Source organism: Haemaphysalis longicornis, unplaced genomic scaffold, assembly GCF_048455015.1.
Source record: "Haemaphysalis longicornis isolate Haplotype H1 unplaced genomic scaffold, Haemaphysalis longicornis Haplotype H1 scaffold_3, whole genome shotgun sequence".
Taxonomy (NCBI): domain Eukaryota; kingdom Metazoa; phylum Arthropoda; class Arachnida; order Ixodida; family Ixodidae; genus Haemaphysalis; species Haemaphysalis longicornis.
The window spans coordinates 10,764,764-10,792,469 of record NW_027526335.1 but is presented as its reverse complement, the minus strand read 5'-3'; the positions used below and the strand labels follow the sequence as shown (position 1 = coordinate 10,792,469).

Genomic DNA, 27,706 nt, shown 5'->3' with positions numbered 1-27,706 from the left:
GGACTAGACAAAACTTTCTAATTATTCCATTGTGTGCATAGCTACGTGACTCTGTACGCGTTTGCGTCGTTATGTACGTTTTGACAACTTTATTTCGAGTTTTTTTTTCTTGAATTTCATTGCTTGCCATTTTTTCTTTAACTTTTGTTTTCTCTCTGTTGTTGCTTTCCCGATCTCTCACATTCACTTCACTGCATTGTAATCATCCCCATCTGGCGTAGCAAGCACTGCCGCTAGCAGAGCTGACCTCTCCAGCCCACATTAAAGAGTTTTCTCTCTCTCTCTCTCAGTTCCTCATTGGCGTGCCCAGTGAAATTTGAACATACCATGCCCTGGCATCAGCAGTATTCTTATTATCGTATATAAACAAAAAAGCACCTGGTGGATTGTTGTTGCTAAACAGTTGGAATTCGCAAGAAAAAAAAATGATGCACCTCTTCTTCTTACGACGGCGATGGTTGACCACGAAGATTTCTCGTGAGGGATTCCCCTGGTGTCGTCTGAGTATCGACTCTGACTTGCCGGCGGTTTGGCTGTTGAGTCGTTGAATTTTGACTTTCGCTCGCACGCAGTTCGTACTTTTGATCGCCGCGGCATTGACTGTCCCCCTTGACCATTTCATTTCACACAAAAAAAGCTTCGCTTTAAAGACGAACACTTAAAGTAGGCTTTACCTGTGAAAGGGTATATATTGAGGCAGAGCGCGCTTTACAGGTGGTAGTTGGCTTTTCTGCAGTGTGTTTTGAGTTGGACCACAGACGCCATCAGTGAGACATAAAAGGCTTCGGTGTAAAACTTGTGTTCGCTTTAGTTTATGTAAACACCAGTGTTTTTATTGTTTTTAATAGCTTTCTCTACCCACTGTTCACTCTGTTTAAAGAGAGGATTGACGTGTAGAAGGGAACCAGTCGCTCGCAGGGTTTTGGGGTGGACTACATACGCCATCAGTGACTAAGAAAGCTTGGCTTCAATATCTCTGAGCCTAGTCGTCACAACTTGTAAGCAGAGTGGCCACCGACAGCCTGGGTGTTCACACACGCAAATAACGGATAAGCGTGTGAACCGTGAGGAACCTGAGCGCTTGCTTCCAGCATCTGTCTCCGACGCAGTTCAAAAAGTGCGCCGCTGCACCCTTCAGCACTGTGGCGCTTGTAGGCGACAGGCGGAGATCGCGAGGCCATCAGCCGAAGCCCGTGGCGATCGGCGTCCCAGGCTCAGAGGGATTATAGTAACTCGTTTAAGTCGGTCGGGTCCACCCACTAATAGTAATAGCACCAGGCGAAGATCAAAAAGCTTTCCAGTACTGGGGGCGCGTCGAGCAAAACGAGCCCTGCTCCCTCCCCGCGCCCATATCCGCCAAAAACTGTCCCGGAACGGGGCTCGCAAAATAGATTAAAGCCTCGCGCAAAACCCGGTGGCTGGGCTCCTGGGACATGGGCGAAGGAAAAGAGAAGCTAAACCGGTGGCAGAGATAGCGACAGGTGAGTAAAGGAATACGCAGACACACACACAAAAAGAGAGCGTTTTTTTTTTTTGCCCGCCATCTTCCTGTGTTGCTGCTCATCTCGGTGGGCGCGGTGGCGCCTCTCCTTTGATGGCGCGCCGGCCCGGGAACAGTGGAAGCAAATGTAATTGGACTGTAATGGCGGATTGCAGTGGCGGCCCACCGTGGCGTTCGCGTACACACGGCACGCGTGCGGCTCCTCCGGCGACGTTTACGCGGCGCGTGCGAGGCCACCGTCTGCGGGCACGCGGCCGCCATTCATCTCGCCCCGGCCACGTGCACCCTCCGTCCGAGCGCGCGGCGGTTGCGCACGGGGCGCCGGAGCCGCGCGCGTCTCCCATCCCCGTCCGGAGGAGCTGCCCCGTCCCGTCGCGCGCAAGCCGGGCACTAACCGCTGGGCCCCCGCGCTGTTTGCTTAAACAAGGCCGACAATTTATGGCTGCGGTCGGAAACGGGAGCGCCTCTAGTTCTCTCGTTGGCACACTCCCGTTTTGTCATGCGACAGGTGCGCGCGCACTTTACTCTCTCCCTCTCTCTTTTCTCTCTCTTTCCACCACCCTCTCTCTCTGTTTTTTTCACATACAACGCGAGCTTTCACTTGACATTTGTCGATATTGCTTTAGACAGGTGTGCCGTAATTTGTTTTGGCATTCCAGGCTTTTGATAACCTCAGGTTGTGACACCGGCTGCGCCACACTGAGCCGCAACGCCACTAACCTCCGAACCAGGCCGACAATATCACCCTTTTTGAACGATTAAAAATAGTAAGGATGCATTTGGGCAGGACAGTCAAATGTGATCAGGTGATGGTAGCATCCCTTCTGCTTCCCCGCCCCCATTTCACGGAAAGGAACTTCGGAAAGAGAGCACACCATTCTGTTTACAAGCAATAAAGCAACCAAACTCTTCTCGATAATTCAGTTTACATTCATATGGCTTACTCAAAGGTAAGAGTATCTTACTTCCACATATCTCTTAGAAATATGGAAATAGTTTACATGACATCTTTGCTTTCGTACACCGTACTTTCAACACAGAGGCATTAAGCAAGGTTTTTAAAATGTGTGTTCACCTCTCTGCGACAAATACTGCAATAATTAGTCCCTGAACCGTACAGAGTTTCGGTGTCAAACCCTGTTCATGCTTCGAGAAGCGAGCTATGTCCCAACGTTCAAAACGGAGCCCTATAGGTGGACGTTTGTATTTTCCTCAGGAGGTCTGTTACGCGTATACCAATAAATACGCTTTAACAACGTTTAAGCCCTGAAAATTAATGAAGATAATTTATTTTTTGGGCACAATTATCTCCAGACAAAGAACTAGCGAGAATTAAATTAGCAAGAATGCGCTTAGTGGGGATTAACGAAAACTAAGGTAGTAGATTAATTCAATGACGCAGGTCTATATGCAGCCGGAAAAGGAATAAGCCATCAAAATTGGTGCCCGAGGCGTGTTTTTTGGCGAAGCGGAAATATCCAGCGTTCGGGGTTCTCCGATCGCAGGTGTTAACTGCAAGTAACCGCCCCTAATTAGCTGATGCTGAGGGCAGAAACGACGAAGTGAGTCACAGGTTTTCAACACATTTAATGAGCTTCACAGTGGTATTTTCCCCCTTATTTACAAACCACCAAAAATTAGCTCGAGAACCCAGCGAAATAAACAAAATGATACATGCCCGGGGTGTCATTGGACATGGGACCGAAAGGCCGACGACTGACGGGGCTTTCCAACAGCTCTCTTTGCGTTAGCGCACAGAACAGGCGCACAGAACAGGCGCGCGCAAGCAATGCGGTTACCGACTTCTCGGCTCCCGAAGCCACTGGCTTCCGCCCTGTGTACATCGCTTTTGCCTTCCCACTTTTAGGTTAGCGCAGACGTGTGTTTAAGGGTGCCTGTTTTTTGTGAGAACGCGAATGTTGTTACGACACCGAAAAATGGCACTGGCAAAAAAAAAAAAAAAAGACACGTCGAAAACAGTAAAAAGATTTTGTTGCGTTCGCGTCTCTCTGTCCTCCTGGCCTACGACTTGCGACTAAAACGAGGAATTGTCTCCCGGAACTCTTCCTCCTTCTTTTTGTACATCGCCAATGCGCTTGGCCAGAGCTCAGCCTGAGCGCCCAACACAGGCACAGTGCAAACCACCCTGCCTTCCTGGCCTGCGGAGGGAATGAGTCCTAACGAAGACGCAAAGCTCCGTGCACCGCCTGAGTTCCTCGCTATCCAAGTGTAATAAGCGTGACAGAATACGGGGTAGTTTTTCTTCTCCTCATTGTGTCATCGGTCTTTCCCCAAAAAAACCATCCATGGATGGTTTCTTGGTGAAAGACATAAATAGGTTACTGTAGCTGCAGCTACAATAACCTCTTGTTGTAAGTAGGGATGTCAGCGGAGGAGAAGAATGTTGCGTGCGTTCCCGAAAAGGTCCCCTCTCAAGTTCCTCTCAATTTGCTTGTAGTGAAAACACCATTTTATGACTGAGGAAAGCGGTCATGACAGGTTACAAACCACATTTCTGTACAGTATGGTCTCCTCGCCTCAGCAACATCTATCTAGACCACCGGTGATATGTTTGTGACATTCCTTGGTTTTATTTAGTTACCTCGCAAGCGAAGCACCACTCATGATCTGGCAGGAAATGTTGTAGCACTCTCACACAGGTATAGAACTTTTCCAGCGACTTTGTACAGCTCAACTTCAGATAGTCGAGACCCACGATGCACCCGTAAGCGGAGAGGAGATTAAGTCCGAACCCTTTTTACGCGAGCCTGTCTCGCAATCCAGTTTGAGGGTAGACATACTTCGTACAGACTGCGCGGCAATTGTCTTTTCCCCGAACTGCTCCAGCTAGTTCAGTCACATTCAGTTCAGAACAGTTCAATTTCCTCGCGACATCGGCTACCGTGCATCTAAGCGCGAATATTGTTTAAACTATGAGAAAACATTTTCAAATATGCTGAACCGAAAATACAAGCATCCAGGAGCTAAACAAAGTTAGCAGTTGTAAATGGCCGAGTTGTCAGTAGTGGTGAATGTGACAAGACGGAAGGAAAACATCCTGCGCGTAAGGCAACACTGAACGAATAGTCAGGGCTGCGCAACGCTGCGTTGTTACGTCACTTTTTTGGTTTATGCCGTTTGCTTTTCATATTTTATTATAGTAATTTTGAAATTAAGCTACCAGCTTACACAACCATAGTTGCGCTCCAGAAAATATCAGTTCAGGAGACCACATTTTGCGAGCTTGAAGCCTTCCTTTCGCTGTGGGCAGCAGCGAAGGGGAAAGTAGTATTACTATGCTTAATGTTACTCCTAACATTTTGTTGGGTCGTCTTTTTTTAGTTTCACTTTCGCGGTCTAGGCACAAATCATCAGAATTGGGCGCTTCCTAGAGCGTGTCGGGAGCGTTAGTGCGGATGTGCGGCATCGCAGTGAAGCTACCTCTCCCGGGGTTTTACGCCCCCTACACCCCTTATGGACGCCTTTAAAAGTGTCTCTTTCTTCCTGTCCCCGTAAGTATCGCGCAGGTTAGAATCCCATATCTTTCGGTGACGTTTAAGCGGTTTGTTATTTTTTAATTCTGTTTTTTCATGTTTTCCTTTCGCATGTCACGTAGTGAGAAGAAACAACGTTTCCGGTGCAGCCTTCGGAACTGCTTTACAACCCACATTTTGGGCTGCGTTCTTACGGAGTAAATAAAATGTTTTTTTTGTGTGTGTCTTTTCCTCCGAACATGTCTCTAATAACATTTTATTTGATCGATTACTAGCAGTATACCTCGCGCGGACTAAACACCTTGAGCCTCGCGGCACTTACGTCACCATCACGCCCGTAGCAGTATGTTGTAGATGTTAATAGAGCTTTTTCTCATCGCACTGCTAAACCGAAAATCATGCATCTTCCGGGACGTTCATGGCTTTCAGCGTAGGTCCGATCTTGAGCGGTTTGCTTTGTTACTATGCCAAAGATATTTTTGTCCTGAAAGACAAACTGACAGTGTCATATGACTCACAAAATAATTGTAGCTAGCGTGAGGAAGCCTCCGCCACACCCACCCAACAAGATGGTCCAATTCTGTCGTGTGTCGCTCCGCGACCAGAAGTGCACGAAGGGTGACTTCGTTCAGCGATATTATTTCGTCAGAAAGAATGGCCCGCACGATGAATTGGACATTCTTGGCATGGTTTGTACGCTTTCCATGTCCTGCAACGCTGAAGGATATGCAAAATTCAGAACTGGTGCACTAGAGAACCACGTTAGGTTGTGCCTGGTTGAGTTGTACGATTTTCGGAAATTGAAACACATAATCTGCATTCTCAACTATTTCTTGCGTATTTTTTTCCCAGCGTGAGGTGCAATTTAGGGATACTCCATTTTTGCTGCTCCAGAACGATGTCCATGTAAATACTAGCCAAGTTTGGCTAGTATTTCTGTTGATAGAGACAATTTATTTTCTCGAAGTAGTAATAATGAGTTAAGGCTTCACCATGTATATTTCACTTCTTGTTTGTGAGGTAAATGATCTGTGCGTAAGCAATTTGTGCCCCGACATTTGCAAGAGCTGCCTGTAACAAAGTTCGCCCAGTAATGCGCGGTCATCACGAAAATGCCCTTTCGAAACCAACAAGTATGTCCTCAAGGCTGGAAAAACTAAGAACAGAAACCGAGTGTTAAATGCCACGCATTTACAATAAGTTAACGATTTCGTGTCAATGTTCTCCCTCATTCTCAAAGCCGCCGCGTCCACAGCTGAAAACCTCGACGACCAGTTCGTTCAGACTAGAGACCACTTTCTGGAGGCGGCTGACCATAGTTCGGGCCCGAGCGTGGACGCACACACACGCACGCACGCACACGCACACGCACGCAGCACGCACAGCACAAGAGGAGTGGGCGTGTCCCGGCCCTGCTCCGGAGCGCGAGGCCAGCAGTCTGTCTAGTGCTGCACGGCGGAGTACTTCATCCGCTTCTGCTTCTGGCGCTGGTTGCAGAACCAGACGCGCACCACGTTCTTCTTGAGGTCCAGCTTCTCAGCGATGGCGGCAATCTTCTCTCCCGACGGCCGCGGCTGCACGGCGAAGTAGGCCTCGAGCGAGCGCTTCTCGGGCGCCGCGATCGAGGTGCGCTTGCGCTTCTTCTCTCCGGCCGGCAGCACGCCCGGCATGTCCGGGTCGGCGCGCTTGTTCTTGGCCTGCGCCTCGGCCGCCTCGAGCCACGCGCCCAGGATGGGTTTGAGCGCCACCATGTTGTTGTGCGACAACGTGAGCGACTCGAAGCGGCAGATGGTGCTCTGCGAGAGCGAGCCCACGCCGGGCAGCTTGAGGTTGGCCAGCGCGCGGCCCACGTCCGCCTGCGTGACGCCCAGCTTGATGCGCCGCTGCTTGAAGCGCTCGGCGAACGCCTCGAGCTCGCGCGGGTCCGAGTCAGCGTCGTGCACGGCCGAGCCGCCGAAGCCGCCGCCACCGCCGTGCATGCCGTACAGGGGCGGCAGCTGGTGCGGCCCGCCGCCGCCGTCGGTCGGGCCTTGCATGGCGCCCAGCGGTCCAGGCAGCGACGAAGGGCACAGCGGGTCGAGAAGATCCATACCTGCGCAGGGGGGTCAGGGGCCGGCGACATCAGGGGACTGCCCCGCCGCCCCGGGACTTTCCCGTCGCCATTTTCTCTAAAGGTCTCAGTTTGCACAGCGGCAAATAACCTTTCGGGCCTGAGGAATTCAGACAAACCAGAAGCCTATCTTCCATACTCCAGTAATATCGGTCGCAGAGCAAGGACTTCCCGCTATTTGTACTTTGGTGCCAACACTTCGTCCTGATGCCGGTATAGTTAGGTTTATGTCAGGAATATTTTTTGTTGATTGAAGGAGATTTACTTGACACAGACTCAACCCGACGTCACGCTTTTTTTTAAACGGTAACTACGTTTATACGGGCGTCCCTAAGTTATTTAAACGGCCAAATATATCCCCTGTTTCATAGCTGGACTTGAAGGCTTTTTCTGCTACCTCGAAGAGACATGTCAGGGGACAGGATACAAACAGCACAATTTCCCTAACGCCGGACCTTATATTGGCGTAATTACATGTGTGTGGGAGGCATGCGATGCATGTGTCATTCAAAAGAGTGCAGACTCAAATAGTGTGCGTGCGATACGGGGATCACATCCTGTGCGAAGAGGCTGCGCATCTTGACTGAGTCTCTCAAGGGGTTAACGCACCCACTGAACAACGTCCTACTCGCATTGGAATGATAAATGCAGACATTGCGCAGGTATGTGTGGGGAAACGGAGTCGCATTTCACGCGGCTGCAAGATTGCAAATCGCCGTGTACTTTGCTGTTCATTTGCGATGTTCATCATGCTGGGCATGATGGACATCGGATCTCACCGAGCAACTACATGGGGCGCGTGTCGGGGCCCTGTCACTGCATTCTACTAAAAACAAACGGGTGCTCCTGTACGCTCGTGTAAAGCGGTTGCGAGGAGCCATTAAAGCGGAAAAGAAGATTGATGGAGAAGAAGGGCATGGCTGACCGTCCATGGTGGAAGGGTGGTGGGCCATCTGGTGGTGTGGCGGGCCAGGGCGGGAGGCAGGGGGGCCTCCGGGCCCTCCTGGACCTCCCGGCGGACCCATGGCGTGGTACATCATGTCGTGTCGGATGGGCAGCCCCGCAGCAGCGCCCGTGGGCGGAGAGTGCTTGCTGATGTCCACCAGTGCTTCGGCACGACCCATGAGGCCCGCTTCGTCCAGGCCGGGAAAGAAGTTGCCCTGTGGGAACGCACTACATGACACCCTGCTGCTGCACACCTGCCTGCCTAGGACAGACGAAGAACAACACCGTGCGCAAAGCTCTAACGCCTGCTTAGGGCTCGTTCTACCGCGTATATTCGGCCTAAAAGTATACAAGAACACACACGTTATTCTTCGGGGCTTTGATTGTCCAGTTGAGTGTCGGAGACGCTTTTCGTCGACCCGGCATTCTTTAAGCTCCTGCTGCTTAAGACGATTTGCCTCGCGTTCCGCTCCGCTTTGCGTTCAAATGGCCTCACCCCATAACTCGCGGCGTGCCACAAGGCGGGGCCCTAGCCCTACACTGTTCACCCTGGCTCTCAGAGGCATCACTAAAGACATTTTGCCGCTATACTACCACCACCCTGCTCCGTGTCTACAACCGCCTTAGATGTTCCCGCCTCTGCAAATTACAACAGGAGTGTCCGGCATTACCCGCAAACAGGATATCCCCACTCTTGCCTTAAAGTTCTTCGCCTTACAACTGACCTCCCAAAATTACAGGGGACACACCCATCTATACAAGCATGGACCTGTGACAGTCACCTCATCTGCTATTAGAATCTGGTTTCCGCCCTCCCATACAACATTCAGCGCAACGGTTAGCCACAGGACAATATCCACGATTACCGTACTTGCCGCTATGCGTGCTGCTTCTACCCAAATCGTCGAGCAACCAGCATGTCAGTGGGCAACCTTCATGAATTGTCGGGCGGCGCTTCAGTGCTTAACATCGTACCTGAAAGATCAGCTTGTTTTCGACATAAATGTCTTGCACGTATGCAAGTCCTAACGGCTCCACAGGCTCAATACCGATCAAAAGTTCTCACTCGACCATGCTCCTCATCTTCACAGAAGTCAAGAGGCCGCGCTACACAGGCTGCGACTTGGTGTAGCATTTACCCGAAAGCATCTGCACACAATCGGACAGAGGACAGCCCGGGCGGCCTTCTGCGTAGTTCTCTGGAAACTGTTGATCATTTTATTAGTGTTTGCTCAAGGTACACTAGTGAGTGAAAGGACAACGTGGCAGCATTACTACGCTTGGACACTCGCCTTCTGTCCAGACAAAATATTTTGGGAATGTGGGCGGACGCAACGAAGCAAAATCGTGCCATCAAAAAGGCGATTGTACGGCGACGAATACTCTCTGGATTCTCGGCTCAAGGTTGTGAAATTCCACAGACTGCGGAATAATTTCTTATATTTATATATATTTTATATGGACGATAATCACGTCATGTAAATTGAACGGTAATGGTCTGTTTCTGTGCCCCGTTGCACGTTAAACGTGCCTGGCGTATACACGGTTTATTGCTTGATTTCACCGCCATTTATCATTCCCTCTTTATTCATCCCTTTCTGCCTTTATCCCCCGTAGAGTTGCCCAAGTGGAAAGTATACCACGCCTAAGATCAGCCTCTCAGGCTGACCTGTTCTTCTTTCAATAAACTAATACTCTCTCTCTCTCTCTCTCTCTCTCTCTCTCTCTCTCTCTCTCTCTCTCTCTCTCTCTCTCTCTCTCTCTCTCTCTCTCTCTCTCTCTCTCTCTCTCTCTCTCTCTCTCTCTCTCTCTCTCTCTCTCTCTCTCTCTCTCTCTCTCTTTTCAGTCAGTATCCTACGCGCTTCGCCGCTGGTCGTTTCTGCCACCACGCATCGGGGAGAATTGACGACGATACTGGATTTTGCTGCCTGCCTATTCTTTCACCCTCCCGTTCCCTTAGCAATAGGTTTTGTGGTCGGCCACCTATTGCTACTGCCGAGTTTAAATCGAGTACTGTGGAATGACTTGCGCTATGGAACGATTCATGGTATAGAACGCTTCAGAGACACGTGTCCTTTGTGCTGCTGAGCCCAAGGACGCGGGTTCTATCCATGGTCTCGGCTATCGCTTTTCAGGTGGAAGCAAAAAGGTGGAGCGCGCGTGGTCGAGATTCTAGGATACGCTGAAAATCCCCAGATGGTTAAAATTAATTTAGAATCCTTCATTACGGTGTGCCTCATAATGGCGTGCCAAGAGGCAGCTTCGGTGTGTACAACCCCCCCGATCTGAATTTTATTTGAACGGAAGAGGTTTAGTTCTGTCCCACTGGCGCAGGGTGGCGGCCTTTTCACTCGTTGGACCATTCGTTGCGCATAACTTGCTCGAGGAGCTATATGCTCAAGAGTCTGGTGGCTCGTGGCGCTCTGGGATTCAAGCGAGAGCTACGTATTGCGTCTACGGTGTCCTAAATACCGACTTCTTTATTTCTCACCTCCTGCACGCTGCATAATTAGTTTTCATTGGCATGGTTTGCGTTCCATTTGCATTGCCCTCAGCCTGATTCCCCGCCGACGGGCGTTTCCAAGCCAGAGGTAGGCCTCACCAGGTTCTGCATCCGATACCGGTTGTCCTGGTCCTCGTGGCCGGAGGACATGTCGGCGTAGTGGAACCGCGGCGCCGCTGCCAGGCAGCGCCACCGGCGGTTGTGGGCTTCCGCCTCGGGCATGGCCTGCACGGACGTGAAAGGGAAAGCCTGCAGGACCAGCCGTTCCGCCGGATTGTTATGCAAGCCTTCTCGGGCGTGAAACAACAGGCGAAACATCGGCGTCTAGAGCCGCACACATCCAAAGCTGTTCACATGCCGACAAACACCACAAACCGCTGTCATGATAGCTAAACATTCGAATTACGGAAATCTCTAGAGGGAAGCTGCTCACGTGCAAAAACTACTATAGCGTGGTTCGCCCAAGCGATGCAACGATAAGTCTGTGCTTAGACTTCAGGCTTAAATTAATTAGGCCTCTGCCTTCTCAATCCAATGTCTTAGTTAAGCCATAGTCAGGAGTTCGGTCATCTCTACGTTTCTGTTTTAACTCCCCACTGCTCACGCAAGTGCTTCATACATTTTCGCTTGATTTGCTCAAAATGTTTTCGGTGTGGCTTTTGGATAATTAGAAAGAACGCCTGCTAAACTTTGACGGAAGAGTTATAATGGAGATATGTTGCATTTCGCTAAAAAAATGCTAACGGCTGCAAGTGAGAGAAGTGAATGATCCGATGTGTACGACGGTTCTTATGCGCAGGATTGTTGTATGTGCGCATTTTCGGAGTGTGCGACTGCTGCATTTCTGTATTTAGTAGCCCTCAAGAAATTTAGTTTATCTCGACTTTTCTCGAATTGTGGGACTTCAAGTTAACGGGTTTTACTGTGCTTCTCAAGCATGGAGTCAAAGCTGTACTATGACTCGGAAGATACAGGATTTCTTCAAGGCTTGAAGAAGTCCTCCGAACCCTCTGAACATAAACATTTTAAATATATGTACATTTCCCCTTCGTGGACAGTTACATCATATTTTATGCAGCGATATTTAAAATTGCGTTTAATCATGTACATTGCTGTCTATATCCCGATATCAACGGCCGCACCTCAGCCATGAAAAACTCTTTTTTCTTCAATAGAATAACACTATAGAACTACCTGCCTGATAACATAGTCACGTGCGGCAACCGCCAAACCATCCGAAATAAGCTGAACAGTCACATGTCACAATCTGAGTAGATGTAGCAAACCTATGCCCTTGTAGATTACTTTTTGGAGCCCTGTTTTTTGCCTTCATTTTTATTGCACCACTATTTGTGTCCCGCTGTTTTGCGCTTTCTTTTTCTGTTATCTGCTGTTTGTGCTCATGGTTGAGCCAGAAATCATACCTTGTACGCCGCCCCCCTCCCCCTTATGTAATGCCTTCGGGCCTTTAAGGTGGGAATAAATGAAATGAAATCCCCTCCCCCTTTTTTTCTTATTTCTCTTTCATCTCACTGTATGATAACCCCCCCCCCCCCATGTGGAGTAGCCAGCCCTACCGTTAGTAGGCTGACCGCTGACCTCTTCAGAAGTCTCTCTCTCTCTCTCTCTCTCTCTCTCTCTCTCTCTCACGCGCTCCCTGTGGAAATACAGGTATGTTTTGTTAGGGTGACTCGGCATTTGCACCGTCCTTTACTTTTCTACGATCGGAGCCCGAAGCGTGCTTTGAACCTTGGACTCAACAGACACAGGGAACACAGCTCTGGCAGGGATTTGACCTTTTTGACTGGGATCTGCGCTGCCGTAATGCCACTACTCATCGACGTCTTCATAGGCAGCCGGATTATCCCGCCCTTCATTATGGCGACCCGTACGGCGACATCACGACGAGCAGAGACTGGGGAGGAGGGCACTTTTCGCTAAGAAAGGATTTGCACCAAGATGGCAAGCTGGGGGAGTTGGTATTGGTTCATAGTGATAGAAAATAGCCACCGCAAGGAAGACGCGCTGTGTCTGTTACCTTCCTCGTCCTCGTCTTCCTTGCGCTGGCTATTTTCTATCACCATGAAAGGATTTGCATTTCAATGCACGTGCCCAGCCGCCCAGGGGGGATACCCAGCTTTTGGTGGCGCGACCAAACTGTCCGCGATGCCTTCAGAACACAAGCGTTAGCTGCGTCTGACATATCTAATTTAGTCGCGCCCAGGGAAACCAGCCTCCGGCACTCTTCTTCTTTGGTCGGTGCCCTTACCGTAGTGTTAGTACAGTGTAAAAGGCACGGTAGATATTTAGTACTACAACCCGGCTGCCTGCACTTACTATAAACCCCGAATTCCCCGTCTATCTTTTTATCACTTGCTAGTCGAAATAATATTTTAGCCGCTAGCAATCGCAAATTGCGCACACTTCGAACCCGGTACAGGAACGGCACGTGGATGCAAAGTCACCGGACTTGAATTTCCTTTCGAATAAGGCACGTTGTGCGAACTGCGGGCAAAGCAACCACGTTACGACTGTCGTTCTTCGGCGCATTCAGCTTGGCCAAAAAAGATTTCATTGATGCACATGTGCTTCAAAGGTACATGATGTGCGTAAACATGATGTGCGATTTCCCAGACCTCACAGCAAGCACTAAAGGCACACTCTTTGACAATGGGTTGTTCGAAATTTGCAGGGTGATTGGAAAAAAATTGCCTCCATCTCCCCGCGAGGGAACCCTGGTGTGATGCGGCGCATCTGGGGGTTCAATTGGCATTTCCATTGGGTTGGAAGAGAGGAGACCGCGGATGAGAGTCGCGCATGCGCGCACATGCGCACCGGAGCAGCTGTTAACGCAGCGTTAACGCAGCGAAGCGCGCGCCAACCAAGCGCGCCAGCTGTCGTTATGCTAATGCGCCGGAGTGAGAGTGTTGCACACAGCTGTGGGAGAGGCGAACGGAGGAGGGCTGTGGACGGACGCCGCCGCCGCCTCCGACGACGACGCAGGAGGGACATGCCTCAGAGCAAGAGATGCGCCGCATTTAATAACGCATCAATGGTTATAAAATGCAGGCAACTATGCATGCAACAAGAATACTTCCATTATCACGAGTATTATCCCGTTGTCCAAGTATCGGACCCTCAGAGATTTAGAGCATGCGTGCGTGCTTGCGTGTGTGTGTGCGTGCGTGTGTGTGTGCGTGCGCATGCGCGTGCTCTTGTGTGCGTACGTGTGTGTGTGCGTGTGTGTTGGGGGGAGGTAGCCAAGGAGTATATAAAAACTGATGTACAACTTTAAGCCAGACGAGCAGAACGCCAACTACGCTCTACGCTCGTTGCATTTTTGCTCCGATGCGGACGCTTTTTCTACATTGTAATCTCAGACACAGAAAGGCAGTCATTCCTGGCTACCTTGTTAGTTTACTGCATACAGTCTTCATGCAGAAAACGACTGTATAATAGTGTGAACGAAAAAGTTTATCCTATTATAGTCAGGAATGGCTGGTAGGAAGAGTTGGCAGTTGCGACAAGAGGTAACGGTAATGACGTAGTGGCCGTTGCCAGTAAGGCAATGGACACGAGGAAGTTGGTAAGAAAACAAGGGGAAGATATAGCCGTCATCACTCTTTCGGCTTTTAGGTTCTCACATTTGTACGTTTGCGTGTTTTTTGGTTTGTTGTCGCTGTCAATTACATTCTCTTAAAGCGGCAAGGGGCCATAAAAGTGTACCACCAGGCGTGGTCACCAGACATGTAGCAAGTTGCCGTTTTCACATATGTCCATTTATTTTAATGGCATACTCACCTTAAACTTCTAACGACGTTTTGCACTACCCACGCAGTGTGGAATATATAAAAGTAGCGCATGTAACACGTCATGCATTCTTGTTTCTGGCCTACTTTGGGCAACCTAGAAATAGCAGGGTTCCTTGCCTAATATACAAGGCCGATGTATTTACAATAAAAGGCTTACAGCACAAACATGCAAGAAGTCGCACAATACTTAGACTTAAGTGACACACTTACGTCATCCATGAGTTGAAGTTTTCTCGAAGTCCACGAGTCCGCTTCGGTTTTAACCATGAACTCGCCATTGGCTTTTTGGCCCTGCACAACAAGCGAGCACAAACATGATGGACTTCTTGCCGAATGAATACGCAGTTACGCTACACTACGTCAGAGCGACTAGAGTCGTGTCACTGAATGGACAGTGCTTCGGCGTCGGGTGTGCCACCCGTTTCTGCGGAAGCTAAGCGATGTCCACATTGCAAGTACACTAACAAGGACGAAGCGCAAGAGGCGCATAGAATGTCCGCGGAAACTATAATTCTTTCACATTTAAGCCACGTAAGCGCACTGGAGTGTCCCAAGGAACATTTCGTAGTGTCTTCGTGGCCAACGCGTTAACTGTCTTTACGTACATGTGACCGTATTCATTGAAAAGTTTAGCTGTCAGTTTCTTCGCTTGGCAACACTGGAAACAGCCACAGACATGGCCGATGCGCCACTGCTGCCCGCACCCAGAAGAGACAAACAAAAAAACAAAAAAAACACCGGCGTGCGTCGTCTGCTCCGTTTGAACGCGATTCTCAACGGTGATGTCAACAGAGATGTTATTAATGGCACTCCCATTGCACTCGAGGCATTATTTTGCGTTTGGTGGGGTAGAGCTTGGAATGTACAACACAAATCCTGTGTTTAGCACGGGCAAGTACCGCCATCCCGCAGAGCCTGACATAACCTGTGACGGCGCCCTCACATGGTTGCCTACATGCGTGCCTCGCCAGAGAATACAAGCTATAGGCTAATTCAACCACTTTGCGCCTTGAGGAATTCAGGCCGGAGGCCGGTTGCTGGACGCTAGTTCGGCATGTGGTGAGGGCTTACACATGACAGAATTTCGAAGATGGAGTAGCTGCCACGCCTACAGATCTGGCCAAAGCACCGGCGAAAGCGGTGAGCGCTGACGGTGAAAATGGTAGCACTACTGGGAAGTGGACGTTACCGGATCTTCAATGCGTTAGAATCACTCACACGTTCATTCGCTCAGTTGGCGAAAGAGGCGGCGTCCCAGAAAGGCGCATAAAGTACCTGTCATCAAAATTCCCATTGGCTGCATCAGCCCAGCAATATATGAACTCAAGTGAATTACCCAGTGACGATGACATCAGCTGTGAGAATCTCACGGCCAATTCCGCTACCTATTGAGAAGCCGAAGGCCCGCCGTTAGCCCTAACATTACGCTTTTAAGCGTAACTTTGTCAACCAATACCCACTGCTCAATGAACGCTCAATGAAAGGTCAATGAACGCTAAGGCTTAAGGGCCTAATATCCAACCCACTCAGGTGGATAGGTCAGCGGCGATGACAGCTTCTATCAGAAGCTCATGTCCGTCCGACTTCACTAATTTCCATTTTCCTGCGACGTCGACATACCCATCCACAAATGCGTCGTGCACACTCAAGGGGATGGGCCGATGACGATGAGAGCAACCGTAAAAATACTTTACCATTCCTTCCTAATGAAAGTTGAGAGAAGCGCCAAAGCTTTCACACATAAAAAATGCGTCAAAAGTGCCTCAATGCCTTCGCTAAAAGTGCCTCCCATCGAACGTCAAACCTAAAAAAACCCAAATCGCAAATGAAGAACGAACCCACGCAACGATATTTCGCACGCTAAGTAAACGCATCTGCGAACGACGTAAATGTATACAGATACATGGTTTATGTTTACGAGATAAAGAGCTCTTGTGTTCCTTCATGATCGATGCGTGTATTGTCTTATCTAGAATCCTTCCTTATACGCGATTTTGAAGCAACCGTGTCGACAAAATGGAATCCCGGCTTCACTCACGCGCCATGTGTCCAGAGAACTTATCAAAGCTTTTGATCAACCTGTCTACGCGCAAATGCATTAGTGTTTTGACAGGACGTCATCGGTCCCACCAAGACAGCTTTCGACTTAAACAATATGGTCGCGTATCCGCGCACTTCACTGCAAATTTTGTCGAAAGGTGATAGTCCTCTGCCCCCCGATCCCCCAACCCTGCCACGTAAGGGGCTCTCTTCTCTCTCCCCCCCCCCCCCACCTGTCACCCTCTTCCCCCCTCCCCCCTCCCCCCTCCCCCACCCCGTTTCACTCCTCCCACGGTAAGCACGGAGGAGATTTGCTAAAGGCAACTCAATTTTTCGCGCGTTCCACTGCTCGCGGGCCATCTATTGGAAGCTTACGTTACTGTTGAACTTGGAACGCCGCCACGCGGTCAAGGCTCGTCGCATGCGCTCTAGGTAATTTTGGGTCAAAATATTGTTTTAAGCGCGAATTCTTTATATTCTATCGAAAATATTGAGCAAACATTTATTTTAAATTAAAAGAGCACTCCCAGTTCCAGATGTGTATTGTCGTTTTGCTTCAAATATGCCTAATGTTTTCTTTTTCCTGAACAAAGTTGACAAGTATAAAATTTGTTTCCAGACGTAATGGTTAGGAAAAGTTCTCGCTACATAACCCTGTCTTTAAAGTATCATTTTACTTTTGGCCTGGCGTCTAAATAGAGAGACAGACAGACAGGCAGACAGACAGAGAGACCAAAATTTTCGAATTTAAGTAGCCCATAAAAAACTATCGTATTTAAAAGCGCATGGCCGATTTACCATTTCAAATTTGGTAGCTACGTCAATGTATACCGACGCACAAATCCCACATATTCACCCACTTAAAGGGACCGGCCAGTGGTGATGACTCCAGCCGCGAGACGCGCACAGCTTATTCAGCGATCGCCATCGGCAGCGACGTCGGCATACCCACCCAAACATACACATTCACAACTAAACCGGTGGTCACGGTCACGAATTCTTACATCACAAGAGAAAGTTTAGGCGCCCCCTAACTTTTCTTTCGCCGAGCAATAGGAGCTAACCAAAAAGTAAGTTGAATTCAAAGTTTGAACGTACGCCTACTCGATTAAGCATGCCATAGTGGAGGGTTGTGGATTAATATAGGTCACAAGTGGTTGGTCTTTTCTTACTGTTCTCTGAAGCTTCGTAGACACGCGTGTCTTTCTGTTTCAAAGAAAAGAAACGTAGCCCTGGCGGCCGGAACAGGAACTCGCAGTTCACAGTAGTCAAAATGAGCACTCACTAGATACGATATAGCCGCTTAATTCTTTTCAAATTTCTAAACTTCATACAAGGAATGCATGTTTACAAGTTAATGTTGAGCATTTGACTATTGTTAAACATTTTGACGAGGATCGACAGAATTGTTTCTACCGGAACAAAAAGAAGTCACGAAGACACCTGCTTAGCAACTGCCGATCACAGGCGTAGGCTCCAAGCGCGGAAGAAAAAAGGCATAATAATTAGAAATTTTCCGTCAGCTATTCAGATGGCACTCTCAGCCACGCGCTCCACTTCTCGCAGCAGCAAAGACAGAGCCAGCAGCAACAGCAGCATGAGACGCAGTGTCATTGAAACCCATCGGGGTATTCGGCGTGCATGTGTTTCGTGCTCGATTTGGCGCAAAAGAGGGCCTATTGTGCGCGACCAGACAAAGCGAGCTCACCCGAGCCCCCAGCGAGATGCGCTGATTCGGCGGACAAAAGGCACCCGCACTCTTTTGTGCTCGCTCAGCCCGAACGAAGAGCAGTGAATGACGGAGGCGGGCAAGCTGCCGCAGAAGGGTCCGGCCGGGCTGGCCGAACCGAGCGATCCCTGTCACGGCCTATAAATGCTCATTGGCGTCCGCCCTGCAGCGATTACGAGCTGCTGCGATTGTCGGGCGCTTTGTAGCGTTTCCCTGCTGGTGCGCGTTTTGCGATCCAATGCAGTCGCCTAAACACTCCTGCCGGGTCACTGGCTGGCGGGCTTTTCATGGCGGCTATGAGCATAGAAGTAAGTGGTTCGCGCGTCACGGAAGGTTTCCGGTGAAGATGGAGTAGCTGTATTTGCGAGTTCATGACCCGACAACTGTCGTCATCATCATCATCATCATCATCATCCTATCTACGCCCAATGCAGGGCAAAGTCCTCTCCCATTAATCTCCAATTATCCCGGTCCTGTGCTAACTGTGACCAATCTATCATTTCATTTCATTTCATTTATTTGCTCCTTAAAGGCCCGAAGGCATTAAATAAGGGGGGGTTGCGCCAAGGTATAAGAATACATACACCGAAAATAACAACAACAGCAACAAGACTACAATAAAAAGCAACATCAGTTAGGAATAGCGAAACTACTGTAAACATAATTACTCGAGAGAGAGAGAGAGAGAGAGAGAGAGAGAGAGAGAGAGAGAGAGAGAGAGAGAGAGAGAGAACGTGACAACGGAATTTTCACAATCGATTCGGCAGGGGTATCACGTTAAGGCTGAAAGGTTGGCCGTTTCAAGTTTTTTGCGAAATAATTTTCGGTTAGGGCATGAAGCTATGTCATTGGGTAGGGAATTCCAAATTGCAATTGCGTGAGGAAAGAAAGAACTATTCATTGATAATGCACGGCACTTGATTCTAGAGATTGGGTGACTGTGGTTAAGACGGGCAGAAGCTCTTGGTGGGGCGTTAATAAAGCATGTCGTGATTATGACGGGAAATAAAAGGTGTGTAGAAGGTACAAACGAGCGATAACGCGGCGTGTAGCGAGGGTGGGGAGGTTGATGGACTGTTTGAGTGACGACACACTGACTGTGTGGGAGTACTGTGACGTTATAAAACGGGCGGCACGGTTTTGTATCGATTCCAAATCGTGAGAAAGATATGATTGCGAGGGGTTCCAAATTGATGATGCATATTCTAGCCTTGGTCGAACGAACATTAGATATGAAAGTTTTTTAACATCGGCGGATGCGGTTTTAAGGTTGCGACGGAGGTAGCCAAGTGTGCGTGAAGCGTCTGAGCAGATGGATTCGATATGGGACACCCATTACAACGATGACGTCAGATGAACACCAAGATATTTGTACGTAGTGGCTGGGATTACTCGTACTGATTTAATTGTGTACAGGTGTTGAACAATAGTGTGTTTTCGGGAGAATGACAAGACTTTGCATTTTTCGAGGTTTAATGGCGTGAGGGATTTATCGCACCAAGTAGAAATTGTGTTGAGATCGTGTTGCAAGGAGTGGTTTTCAGAGGGAGAGCGGATGGGGTTATAGATGACGCAGTCATCAGCGAATAATCGTAATTTTATTGTAATATTGGTCGGTAAATCGTTTATGTAGATGAGGAACAAGAACGGTGATAGGCTTGCACCTTGCGGGACTCCGGAAGTTACATTGGTGAGCGATGAGCGTTGGTTGTTAGCGGTAGTATATTGCATGCGGCCTTGTAGAAAGTGTTCGATCCAGCGTAGTATATTAATGGAAATTCCAAGAGAAGATAGCTTAAGCAAGAGAAGATTATGGGGAACCCGGTCAAACGCCTTTGAAAAATCCAGAAATACTGCGTCCTCTTGGAGGTTGTCTTCCATGTAGTAAAAGATGTCATATGCAAATTCTGCTAGCTGCGTTTCGCAGGAAAATGACTTTCGAAAACCGTGTTGATGTGGATAGAAGAAGTTAATTGTTTCCAGGTAATTCATGAGGGCAGATGCTATTATATGTTTGAGCAATTTGCAGGGGACACTTGTGAGCGAAATAGGACGATAGTTAGCGGGGTCTGCTCGATTTCCCGATTTAAAAAGCGGCACAACCTGCGCAACCCTCCAATCATCGGGAATAATGCTGGATTCTAAGGATTGCGAAAATATCAAGAAAAGTATCTGACTGGATAAAACAATAGTGTTTTTCAATAATTTACGGTTAATTTGATCACATCTGGCAGAAGATGACAACTTAAGTTCTTTGATGAGATTAAAAATGCCTTCACAGCTAACGTGGATAGCGGACATCGTGCTCGCGCAAGTGGTTGAAGTGGGGACAGAAATAGCAGCGTTACTATGGTAAAAAACGGAACAAAAATAGTCATTTAAGGCATCTGCACACTTATCGTTATTTATTGGCTCGTTGCCTTGGTCTGTAAGTTCTATTAGATTAGAGCCGGGCTTATTGCTAATCATGCGCCAAAACTTGTTGGGGTTAGTTTGAAGAATATTTAGCAGGTCTGTAGAGAAGAATTTTGCTTTAGCTTTACCTAACTCCTGACTGTACTGTTTAGAACATAACCGGTACCTGTGCCAGGCCTCAGAATGACCAGTTGCATTTGCTTGTTTGTACGGACGTTTCTTACGGTTTAGGAGTGATTTCAAATGTTTATTAAACCAAGGGTTGTTTGAATCAGTCTTGACAAGAATATTCGGTACGTATTTCTTTTTTAAATTTAGCATGACATTTTTATAAATTTCCCAGTTTGCGTTGACAGAGTGGTTTAGGTATAGATTTTTAAAGTCTTGAAAGAAATGCTCTAGCTTCCGGTTAAACGCCTCAAAATTTCCTTTCCTGTAATCGCAGGTGAACTTTTTGATGGTGATATTTTACGTTGTGGCAGTGAAATGCAAATATGTATAAGATTGTGGTCACTCAAGCCTCCAAGAACCGTAACACTTTGGACGTTATCAGGGCAGGATGTTAGCAGTAAGTCTAGTGTATTACCTCCTCTGGTAGGGGACGTTATCATTTGATTAAGGTTGAAGTCCAAAATTAAGTTGATAAACTCGTTTGATTCGCTGTGCGGTGAACTGTGGGTAGTTGTCAGCAAAGGCCATGAAACTTCCGGAAAGTTAAAATCTCCGTACAGAAATAAATGGATAATTTCGCATATTTGTATTAAACGGCAACAATGGAGTGCATTTTTAGCCTATGTTCCGTGCCTAATCTGGCAACAGTGGGGAGATGTTCACAAAAATAAATTACGATTGGGCTTGTTTGGTGCAGTTTAATCTCATTGCAATTTTAACAATTTATGAAATTATTATGAAATCGCATTTGGTCTCATTAAGTTCTGAGAAGCTTATGCATGACTTGCAAGCACCTGCTTACGAGGCTGCGCCGCTAGCTGCTCTGTGCATGAGCTAGTGAGAAACTCTATGGCTGTATGGTGGCTTAGCTGCTCCTTTTCGTTCGGGAAATGAAATAGGCGAACACCCCTTACGGGAAATGCCCGCACCGGTGAAGGAGATTCTCCTTTGTCGTGTGTCACCGAGGCGAAAGCCGTTTCGGTAGCAGTCCTTCTCTGCAAAGGCCTTTTAGGCGCCCGTGTGTCAGGGGTATTAAGCGGTTCGGTAATGATTAAATGATCTCTGTGCCTCGTCTGCTAATCCAACCTCATGCCAACAGATGGAAGGTCAAACTCAGGGGGGAGAACCAGAGGTTGTTTTCAGGTAATGGCCCCTTGCAGAGTTCTGCGATTTCATATATTGAGGAACTCTTGTTATAACACGCTACTGTGAATGTCCGGACAAAGGTCTTCAACAACAAAAACTTTGGCTGTGGTGCAATGGTCACGTGAAGAACTTTGTCTTCAAGCCAAAACAGGGCCGTGTACAAAAGTGCGGTAGTAACCGAGTGGCCCCTCTAGATCCTCCCACATTCCACTCATCATAAATGTGCATTAATGCAAGGGCGTATATTTGGAACCACATGTGACGCCCAACCTGGTAAAATGGAATCAAGGCTTGGTTCTACGCTTAAAGGGACACTGAAGTGAATTTGTCCAGCTCCCGTTTTTGCTTGCACTGCGTAAACTGGCTCAAATTAACACACTTTTCATGGTTTATCCGGTTGATAAGTCGGTAATTATTTCATAAAGCCCGAAAGAACAAAAATTGGGCCCATCTCCCCGCGAGGGGGACTCGTGTAAATGCGTCGCATAGGGGGTGGGTGTATTGCGTTAACGTTTAGTGTTTGGGGAGTTGGTGGTAGTGAATGAGTTGTATCAGCAGCTTCTTGACGTAGTTTGAATGAGTCAAGGATATAAGGCGCCTTCGAAGCCTCCCATTCTGTGTCGGCTTTGTGGCGCAGTGGGTAGAGCACCATGTACATTGCGTTCCGCCCGCAGGGTCGAGGGATCGAAACCAGGCGCCGGATAGTATTTTTTTTTATATAGTGTAGGGGGAGGGGTGCGGACTACGACTACGGACGTCAACGCGGGAGACATCGTGAGTTACTGAAATGCTCTGCATTTAAAATAGGTGCTTGTGGAAACATATCTCTAACGCGAGTAAGTGAAGAACGGAGACAGCTACAGAAGGAGGTGGGGTGATCCGGTTGGCGGTAGCATATGCCAAATAGTGACTTCACATTGCTGTTGTACACGAGCACCCATGTTAGTTCCAAGTCACCGTCATGAAATATGAGAGAAGAAGAGAAAGAATTCTTTACGGCGATTAGGACGCCGTCACCGCGGCGATTGCTGCGGTCACGACGATAAAGCGTCAAATTGAGATTGCCGGTAAATATTTCACTATCATTTATGTCCTCGTTCAACCAAGTGTCTGTTAATAAGATTATATCTGCCGAGACGTCTTCAATAAAGCTGCAAAATGCATCGCGTTTTGGAATAATACTGCGCACGTTAGTAAAGGCGATGTTAAGGGTCATAGAAGATAGGGTCGACTGGCTGAACGGAGGCGGTGAAAGATATGTCTTAGCGTGTCATTGGCCATCAGGTGCAGCGCTTTCTGGTGAACTAGATGAAGACGAAAGTGTACTTTGACTAGAGCTTTCGATGACTGTGTCCGAAACAGGGTCATAGGAATAAGTCTTCGAGCCAACGAGGAGCTTATCGAGTTGCAGTTTGAAGGCGCACTTTTTCGGACGAATAAATTTGATTAGCTTAGCACGTACGAGTCGTGTTGCCGCTTCAAAGTCTTCTCTAATGGCAAAATCTGTTCCTTGAAGTTTTCGGCCACATGCAAGAATTCTTTCTTTTATTTTGAAATGGGCAAGCTTTATGATTACAGGGCGCTTTTTGTTAGCGGAATATCTGCCCAGGCGATGAGACCGTTCAATGTCCTTTGGGCTGAGCTGCAGTTCCAAGTTGTTAGCACAAAATTGTAAAACCTTTTTTTTCCGACTCCTTCCAAGTTTCTTTTTCGCAGTCGTCAAGGCCTAAGAAAAGAATGTTATTGCGGCGCATGCGGTTATTCGAGTCGATGTGAGCGGCATTCAAAACCTCGAGTTCCTGTTTGATCTGGGAAGTTTCATTTAGTTGAGTGGTGGACGTTGGCTCGGCCTGTTTTAATTCTAGCATATTAATCCGGTTACTCAATGAAGATATCAGCTGTTCATGGGCAGTTTGAGCTGCCTTGACTTGAACTAGTTCTGCACGAATATCTGTTTGCCCATCTTCCAGTTTTTTTATAGCAGCAACCAGCGAGGCGATGTTAGGCTTATAGAGGCCCGGGGTTGACCTCTACATCTGACCGTAACAGCAACAACTCAGACAGCAAGTGGTATGCAAACGAATCGCTTATTAGGCGAATAATGCTACTGCACTGCAGGTCGCTGGGGCACGACACCGCGACAAGGAAATGGTTGCTGCTTCCATATTCTTCAGAACAATTAAGGTAACAAACCTGGAACAGTAGAAGGGCGGTGAACATGTTGCGGCGAACGATGTCGTGCCCCAAGCGTCCTGCGTGGCTGTCCAGCTTATATGCACTACGATGCGGTCCCGTGACAGATGACGTAGACGAATGAACATGTTGCCAGGTGACGAGGTGAATCCGGGCCAGAACTGGTGGTGGTTTTGTTGGTGGGCACAGGAATTTTCCAGGAAGCGGAAGCCGAGTGACGAATGCCGGGGTGTCTGGGCCCCCGCAAACTTCTTAATCTCATCTGCTCATCTAACTTTCTGCCGCCCCCTGCAACGCTTGCCTTCTCTAGGGATCCACCCTGTTGCGCTTAATGACCAACGGTTATCTCCCCTTCGTATTACATGCCCGGCCCACGTCCATTTCTTCTTCTTAATTGCATCCGACAACTGTAATTGTATCCAATTCCAGGCACTTAGTTTTGCCTTTGTTTACTAAATAACGCAGCGGATTATAGGTACTACGCGCATGTTATTCCTCGATGTTGGCGTAGTGGCGAAGACGTTGTGCCTGTATACAGGTTCTTCGGTGGCACAGTTAATTGGCCGTTGCTTTGAACGAGCAAAGTACAAAATTGACCGCGTGCACGAGATGTTTCGGCACAAGTTCAGGGAGCTCATGAGGTCTAATTATTTCCAGTGCTCCTGTGCACTACTTCACCACGTGTAGCTTCGGATGAACTAAACTCTAGTAAAGCAATTCTGAAAATAAGCTGAGAAAGCCTAGTTCGGAAAAAGAAAATTCAGAGAATCTTGCACTGGTGCGCAACACTTGAATGGCGAAGCTGTCGTTGGTGAGCATTGCCTGATACATAGTTAAGCTTCAGTAGCTCTGCTTATTTGCACCATCGCGGTGCTAGTAATAATCGTCATATGCATCGATGAGGTCGTCCTCTTCGCGGCGAATGCTGGATGCAAAGTCATCCTCAGCATTGTAGACTTGCACCAGCTTATCGCTATCGAATCGGGGCAGCGGTGGCGGGATCTGCAAGTCGTCTCGGGAAGGATTGGCACACTCGAAGCCATGTCTCCCTCCAATTAAAATGCGGTTGCCGCGGTGACTTCTCCCAAGCAGGGTGTATTTTCATCTTTAGCATTAGCGCTGGAGTTTTTATGTTTACATGCGTGGTAGCGCTTGACGACAGCTCCGGAGTTCCTTTTTTTTTGTTGCTGCTAAAGCCACTGCATGTGCCGGGGACGTTCGGCACGCCGCGGGGCACGCGCGCACGAGCGTTCGGATTTTCTTAGTATTTTTTCCTGCAACACCGAACTTACGGCATGTACAATGACTCCGCTGCTAAAAAATTTAGGGGTGCTCACGTGTGGGTTTACGACCAACAGCGTCAGCTGTGAATAACAAATCAGTTCAAATAATCATTCTGCGGGGGTAGTGGTATTAGTTCCACCAGTTTCCAGAATTAGCTTCATGCTCTCGTATGGTTGACATCGAAAGGAAAAAGCCTTCGTGATGTCGACGAAATATTCGCAGTTCGTTTTCCTGAAGTGGATAAACGTTGAGCGATCTCTCTACCTTCGGTGAGACGGCCGGAACAAGTGCTCGCTCTACAGCTCGCTTGCGCTTCATAGCAGCGGCTGCCCCTTTGTATATGAGCGGATTATCCTTGGCCGAGCCATCGCTGGCTGTTTCTGAGAAACGGAGGCCAGCGTTGCGGGGGATCCAAGTCATCACCTGTTACTTTATTGGAGGTTTACCAAACGCAATGTCTTCCACTGTGCATCCTCACGCTCTTTTTTTAATATTTTGAGCAATTTCCAGCTAAAAAAATGTCGCCTTTCTTCCCAGCCCTGCGGGCTTCGCGTTTTCAGTTTCGCGTTTTTTGAGCGTGCCGCCAGCGTATATGTCTGTTGAAACAATGAAGGGAATTTGTTTAACTCTTTTTGTGGTGGCATAGTGTTGGTCAACTCATTTTAAATGCGTGTTTCACTATACACAGCGGAACTCCAGAGGGCTACCCGATTTCTAATGGCCGGGAAAGGAAAAACACCCCTGCCCCTTCAACGCATTAAACGCCACTGCCCCTTAAGTTTAATGACATCACACTGTCTTCTATTAACGTTTGCTGGTGCTATCTCATATTTTGAAATTTAAATTTTCACCTGCTCGCTGTCTTATATCGGCTTTTACTTTGTTAACGCATGCCTCTACAAGTTAAATGTGCTCCCATCTGCTAAATTCTACCCAGCGGCTTACGAGTGTGAAACCAAAAATAGTTATTGCTAGTCCTTATTTGATGGTGCGCGGAGTTAGTTGGAGGGTCCTGTACCCCCTGTTCTCCCCTAACGTCGTAAGGTAAAGGGAAAGGCCGCCGTCGCCTCCTCTGCATCCTCTATCTTGCGTACGCCAGTGCTTCGTTTGATAGCCTGAAAGCGAGAAAATGGCAACGGAGAGAAAAGGAATGGCTACTACGAATGCGGTAAAAGGTGCGAAGAAAACGGATATATGTATGCGCAACCTTAAGAGGACTAGACGCCCAAGTTTAGTGAGTATCACGGCGGTCTTTTTAAGAAGTTAGAGATTCGCAGCAAGGGTATGACAGCCTTCGTCGCCCTGTGCGCGTATTGCAGAGAATGCCAGTGACCGAATCCCTACAAGAGATTAGGGAAGAGCAGCGACGTGGGCCTGATGTGCAGCGCTTTGGGCGCGTTGTACTTCAATTATCAAGACACCTCGGAATCGGCAAGCGCCTCAGTGCGCTTGAGGGATGGCGACGTTTGCACTCCTCTTGGTGTGTGTTCTGCTCGTGTGAGTTGTTGCCGTCTCCGCACTCTACTCGTCCACAGTTGTGTGTTACATGTACTGGTTTCATACGTTACTGGAAGTGCTATGTTGTAGTGCAGCAGCGTATCAATGTCCGCTGTGCCCCAGCGTACCTATTTTGTATGACTGGCACGCCTGCAGGGTTTTTTTTTTTCGTCAACGTATCGGCTTTTGACAAAGAATTTGTTTGGGTGGTGACGCCCGTTCAGTTACTTTGACTGGATGTACACCTGTCAGAGGCAATCTGGAGCGGGTCTTGTTTCCATTTATTTATTATTATTTTTTTTTTGGGGGGGGGGGGAGGGGCGGGGACATGGAATTCAACGATTAATGGCCTCTAGCGAACCGCAGACCTCACGTGCGTTCCCTGCTGTGCAGCCAATCAAGCAGGAGTAACCCTTCGTGAATGCCGCTCAAAGCCAGCAACGACACAGGAAGGTTGCGCCAGGAGAGCGAATGGAAGGGCACGCTTAAGGTGCAGGTCAAGGGCCCATACAGCAAAAATTTCGGCTCCTGGGGGTGCTTCTAAATCTCGACATGCAGGCGAGCACGGGAGTTATCCTCGTGCAGGTGAATGGGCAATTTTATGTGGGGGCACTTGGCTCCAAAATTTTTGAACGAGTTCGATTTGGATGGAAGTCGACGACAGGTGTGAAGGATGGTCAAAAAGTTGGGTGGAACGTCCATGCCGTTCTCCGTATTCTACAGGAACATGGCCATGATTATTTATGGAAGGGCGAATGGAACATGCAGGCAAAATACGTTTAAATTTCGGACTCGGTGACAATAAAAACAGAGCCGGGAAGTTCGCCTCATTATTTATCTAATATTTACATCCATCCCGCTCATAT

General features: G+C 48.3%; 1 protein-coding gene across 2 annotated transcripts in view; it reads right to left on the bottom strand.

Moving 5' to 3' along the window:
- Nucleotides 1–3,077: 3,077 nt before the first annotated feature.
- The window catches only part of Acj6 (abnormal chemosensory protein 6), a 58,539-nt gene continuing 33,910 nt past the window's right edge, over nucleotides 3,078–27,706 (bottom strand). Inside the window, exons 2-5 of one of the 2 annotated variants that reach the window (XM_077702296.1) lie at nucleotides 14,576–14,656; nucleotides 10,653–10,802; nucleotides 8,031–8,265; nucleotides 3,078–7,087 (exon numbers count right to left, since the gene is read on the bottom strand). In XM_077702296.1, coding sequence (XP_077558422.1) covers nucleotides 6,438–7,087; nucleotides 8,031–8,265; nucleotides 10,653–10,802; nucleotides 14,576–14,656 — 1,116 coding nt within the window. In that variant the 3' untranslated portion in view covers nucleotides 3,078–6,437. The remainder of the gene's footprint in view (nucleotides 7,088–8,030; nucleotides 8,266–10,652; nucleotides 10,803–14,575; nucleotides 14,657–27,706) is intronic. The other variant, XM_077702297.1, reaches the window with a different exon arrangement.